The sequence below is a fragment of the Camelina sativa genome, chromosome 16 (assembly GCF_000633955.1).
Source record: "Camelina sativa cultivar DH55 chromosome 16, Cs, whole genome shotgun sequence".
NCBI classification, from domain to species: domain Eukaryota; kingdom Viridiplantae; phylum Streptophyta; class Magnoliopsida; order Brassicales; family Brassicaceae; genus Camelina; species Camelina sativa.
The window spans coordinates 21,067,336-21,073,190 of record NC_025700.1 but is presented as its reverse complement, the minus strand read 5'-3'; the positions used below and the strand labels follow the sequence as shown (position 1 = coordinate 21,073,190).

The following is a 5,855-nucleotide window of genomic DNA, read 5'->3' as shown; positions in this document are numbered from 1 at the left end:
AAAAGAGAGAGAGAGAGAGAGATATGTCTTTAGTGGCTAAGATGCCAAGTTCATCGAAGCTCCTTGTGATGATGCTTTTCTCATTCTTGGCGCTTTTCATAATCTCCCATGCTAATCAAGTTGTTTTCTCTGGTATGTTTCCGTGCATAAAGACTCTGTGTATCATTATTTTGTATCAATTGAATTATTAAGGGACTTGTGAATTGCAGATACGCCGTCTAATTCGTATGCTCCACCTATTTACTCTCCTGTTCCTGATGAATGTTTCAAGACTCCTCATCGTTGCCGTCCTCCAGGAGAGTCTCAGTTTGATCAAACTTAATTGATTAAGGTGATATTTATGGGTATCTTCATACGTTTTTCATTAATTACTGGGAACTGAAACGTTTATGAGATCCGTAGTATAGTATGTTGCAGTATGTTATGATATCTCTGTTTTCATTTATGTGTGTTTTTATTAATGTTTTTGGAATTGTCACCATTAATCCATTATGATGATATCTCTCTGTTTAATGAACCAAAGTTACCAATCATATAAAAATATTTGAAACTACCGAATGAGTTAAAAGCACAAAAGTAGTGGTTAACAAAAATAATCTTTTAAGAAGGCATAGTCACTACTACATCGTATATATTTACTCTTTTCAGAACGATATATTAGTTTAAGACGTTAGAAGAAAACTTAGCAACGAAAGCCCATTAATATTGTGAAGGCGGGTTATGTGTTGCCTCCTCTCGGAAACAAGTCTACTCTTATTGTTCGTCGGAATTTTTTGAGCAATGTAAAAAGTAAACATGTTTTGAGCGCCAAGAAGAAAACTTCAAAATAACAAGAAGCAAGAAAAGAAAAAGCTTCAAAATAAGCTTCTGTGTTCGTTGGGAGGGATGATTTTGACGTAGAGAGAGATGAACATGTTTTGGTCGAGAATTTCTCAACCCATTTTAACAAGAAGCAAGAAAAGAAAAAGAAAAAAGTTAATGTGGTTAATCAAGTTAACAAAATGCATTACAAAGCACTTGATTTTAGTTGACAAATATAGTTAGTTTGATTATTCTAAAACGTGTTCATATTCGTTTAATTAATTACATCATATAAGCAAATTATTAGTTTAATACCACTGATCTACGTTTTTTTATTACCACTGAAATAAACGTTTTATTCAATTGAGCCAATTAAATACTTTGTTCATGTATTTTTTATTAAAAATCCAAAAGACATCTACGTTTGCAGAAATAACTAAATATTTGGTAATTTGTATGAAATGTTCATTATTAATAATTGTAAAGTGATATAAATATGTCCACATTTATATATACTTGTAAGTGTGTTTTAGACTTTTAGTTTTTGTTTTGGTTGTGAGTAGAGTAGTAGATCTTGTTCTAATATATGTTATGTTGAGAGTGTAAAACAAAGTTTTTGTGAGCAATATTATAATAATGCTTGCCATTTCTCCTTTTTGTGGTAACGGTTTATTTTGGTTACTTTGTAATTTGTGTGTCAAATTTATAAATCCGTATAACATATGCTCAATAATATATCATGCATGATCGCCACAAAAAGAAACGAACAAAACATATAACCAAAGATGAATTACAAATACTCATAATTTATATTGTATTTTTGTAACTATCGGAAGAGACCCGAACTTCGTATGCTTGAGATACGAGCAGAGGGCAGAGCTTTGAATCTCCACAGCAATCGTATCTTGCATGTATTTTTTCTTCTTATAAACGCATTTATATCATATGATCTATATATGTCGAAAATTTATAGTATGAGTTGAAAAAAAATACTGTCGGGCTTTTCGTAATTAAATGTTTGTTCCTGTTGATTTGGAAATTTCTAAAGGGCCTACTAGCAACCATATGATATAAATGCGTTTATAAGAAAAGAAAAAATTTGACATTGAATGCGTGACCCAATAAATAAAAGTAGGACTACCTGAATCTATCCAACAATATTTAATACTACATGTCTTTTCATACTGTATTATGTCATCAGCTGGCAAACTGAGGTCCACTTTGATCTTTTTTTTGTGTGCCATTTTCTCCTTTTTTTTTTTTGTTTTGTTTAGTGAGCTTGATTATAATGGTATGCAACTTTATTTCAATTTGTTTGTATTCAATATGAACGCCAAATCATGTATAATCCCACTTACTTTTATCAGTTGTAAATAAAAATATATGTGAAATAAACATCGATTATATGGAATAAATACTCTATTTCGATAATGTAAAAGCAAGTAGATATGTAGTGTAAGAGTTTTTGTCGGCGAAATTGAGCGTATCTCTTGGTCGCTTATTTAATAGCCAAGTTTTGCGTTAGCCGAAAGGATTGAATCAAGAGTCATGGAACTATCAACTCCGTAGTATGCTGTACATACAAAATTTCCGTAATTAATTAATATCTTTAATCCAAATCATGTTGGTTAAAATTGTTATTTATTATGCCTATGTACTATACGAACGTGAGATGTAGAGATGTCAGATCGTAGAAAAATGGTCTTGCTTTGACTTTTTGACTAATAATTTCCATCAACATTATGCATTTTCCGATATGTAAATATTATTTCAGCAAGATTGGGTTTTTTTTTTTTTTTTGGTCACCAGATTGGGGGTTTTTATTTATTTATATTTGGATAGTTTAGTGCTTGATTAGTTAGTTTGTTTCTTTTGCAAAAAATTACTCTGTTATACATGGGCTATGCAAACAAAAGAAAGAAAGAACAAAGTGTGTTATACTATTGGTATTGGATATGAAAACAGAAGACAAGACCGAGCCACCGAGGCGGCAGGAGGGCTCACGTAGACGTACGTAGTAGTATTTTTTCATTATGCAAGTTATAATTTTCAAACTTGGAGTGGTACCAACGCCACCGATATTTCCTATTATAGTATTTATTATTTTAATCCACTTTCCCCCTTCTTTATATGTTTCCTCCTTTTTCTTTTTCTTTTTTACTTTATTTCCATGTTCCTCACAACATTTAATGCCAACTGAATTCCGAAATTCATTTTTTAGAAAAATCTAATGATAACATTTACACTTTAAAACTCGGTTGTTTATTAGATAGTGGCAAGAAAACATCTATGCAAATTCCATACATTTGCCAAAAATATATGATAATGTATCGTTAAACGTGGTTGCGTTAATAATCCCTGCCAGTGCCACCATCAACTACAAAAGCAACAAGCTCATAATATTTTACACATATGAACACATTTACTATATGAATCCCCTGATCCCCTAAAGACCCGTTCAAAAGCATAAAACATCCTACCCACTCCCACCTCTAGACAACACAATCTTTCATGCCTTTAATCAAGCAATTCCTCTTTCTAACGTACACCGAATTTATGACATTTATATTGATTAACTAATAATAGTTTATACTAAAAACATAAAAGTCGCCCATTTATGCTTATGCATGCATAATAAATAAACCTTTATATAAAGCATATATAGTTGATAGAAATTTCAATAAGTCTCAATTCATACAAACTATTTGAAAAGTTAAGTTAGTTGGTTTTACTTCTTTGTTTTCCTATAAAAAGAAAAACTAATTTGCTGGAGAGTTTCTATGATACACTTTTCTAGTTTTCAATAAACAACAAAACAGAAAATAGATCATAAGAATCAACCTTATTAGTTTTCTTTCCGTTTTACAAAAAATGTCGTTATAAAATTCAAAAAGATTAACTTCTAATAAAGTATACTTAACTTATATGTTAAAATTAAAAATGTCAAAATAATAACTTTTATATGTACAAGAGAACAGGATTATAAGGTTAGAGGTTATTTCGGTAAGAAAGATCGTAATCAAGACCACTGTATACAAACTTTATATAAATATATATAGTATTATATGATGGTTAGTACAATTGTTTTTTCTTATAACATCAACCAGTCCCCCCAATAACTCACACTCACCTTAAGAAGATCACTCTCAGTTTCTCTATTTCTTCCATCTTTTCCCTATACCTGTTTTCTGAAAGCAAGCTTATACTTGACAATAATGGGCAATAAACGCAGAGCAATGATGATTCTAGTGGTAATTATGATGGTGTTCTCATGGAGGATGTGTGAAGCGGAAGGCTTACGAAGATACTCATCATCAAGACCACAGAGATTTTTCAAGGTGAGAAGACCAAATCCACATCATCATCATCGTAATCAAGGTTTCATTTATGATGACTACCCTCCAGAAAGTTTCTCAGGGTTTTTGCCCAAGACATTACCAATTCCACCTTCTGCTCCTTCCAAGAAACACAACGTCTACGGTTTACAGAGTACTAATTCCCATAGATATCCATGATCTTTATCAACAAGATATATATACTTACACATATATACATATATATCTACATTAATATGCATGATGCATATATATAAATATATATATATATATATATCTTAAAGAAAGTTTTTTTTTTTGGGGTAGGAATTAATTATTGCAATCGCTGATTGCCAAATTCCATCGAGAAACCAACTCAAGGTCGAGCTATTTTTGGACGCACGCCTACTTATTTTAACCCTACTTGTATCATAGTTTGGAGAATATGTACCCTATATATATGATGAACTCATGGTTGAATAATTTGTATTAATGCATCATGTTGATGTACTTCTTTGTTCTCTCTATCACAAAACACTAGTATGTTTTTTTTTTTTTTTCTTAAACTGAGAAGCCTTTAATGCCTTGATAAGCGGCAGAATATTCTCACTCGCGTTATTATCAAGTTAATCACCAACAAATATGTTCCATTTATCAGAAAATAACAAAAACAGATAACGTACCAGAATATTTAAGAAAGCAAAAGATTTGTCAGTGTTTAACAAAAGAAAACTAATAAAAATGTTCAAGGGCCATATATGTTTTTTTATAGATCCAAAACAAAGAAATCACATACCCCATCAGTTTCAAAGTTTGTTTTGTCAACAATATTATTTAAATTATATTGAAAAGTTCAAAAATCCAACTTGAATTTGCAATTGCAAACTTACAAAAACAAATCACAAGAATGATTCCAAACACTACGAATCGAGTAAGCAGTTTTAGGGATTAATTTTTTAGGAAATTTTATTTATTTACTTATACTGTACCTTTATTAATTTGTATCATAAATATTTTTCAGGAAAAATTGCAAAGAAACGGGGAAAATATTATATCGATCAATTAATTTGTTTCTTTGGAATACGTACAGACATATTTACATGAGACTTGCAGATCCTATAACTTTCATAAATGAAGTCACAAATTCAATAAAGGAAAATAAAAATTAAATGAAGTCACCATAAAATGATGCATTAATTTCTAATCGTGAGGTCATCAAGTATATTCTTGACATATATACTAATAGTATAACGTACTACTATTACTTTATTTCATACAAGGGGATATATATAACAGTGACAGTAAGTTTCGGTTTGATAATTCAACAAGGACTTTGAAATTTTCTTATGTGAGAAAATATCGCATTTATTAGCAGCAAGCAACCCAACCATAAAACTAGTGATCTTATTTCAACCATATAATTAACAATTTAACATATATACTGCTGACTACATGCGGTTTATGTTTAACTTTGTGTCTTTGAAATGAACCCAAAAATTTGCTATTGTAAACAAAATATACTTAATTGTAAACGTAAATTCTATAATGAAAATGCAAAAGAGCTCTTTAACCTCATAAAGATTAAATCTAATAATTAAGTCTGGATTTCCAAATAAATAAGATAAAAACTAAACACATATATACACATAATTAATGAGCCAAGTAAATTGAGATTTACACTTACTTTAAAAGGCGGTTAGGTTGAAACTTGAAAGGCGTTTTGGTTGTCGACAAAGCATA

General features: G+C 30.3%; 1 protein-coding gene and 1 long non-coding RNA gene across 2 annotated transcripts; both read left to right on the top strand.

Annotated features, from left to right (window-relative positions):
- On the top strand, nucleotides 7-513 carry LOC104751589. The gene is made up of 2 exons (XR_761823.1): nucleotides 7-132; nucleotides 210-513. It is a non-coding gene; the product is annotated as an uncharacterized LOC104751589 (long non-coding RNA).
- Nucleotides 3,909-4,645, top strand: LOC104751588 (protein IDA-LIKE 5). The gene is made up of 2 exons (XM_010473559.2): nucleotides 3,909-4,290; nucleotides 4,443-4,645. Exons 1-2 carry the CDS (start codon nucleotides 4,017-4,019, stop codon nucleotides 4,463-4,465), a joined length of 297 nt encoding a protein of 98 aa, XP_010471861.1. The 5' UTR covers nucleotides 3,909-4,016; the 3' UTR covers nucleotides 4,466-4,645.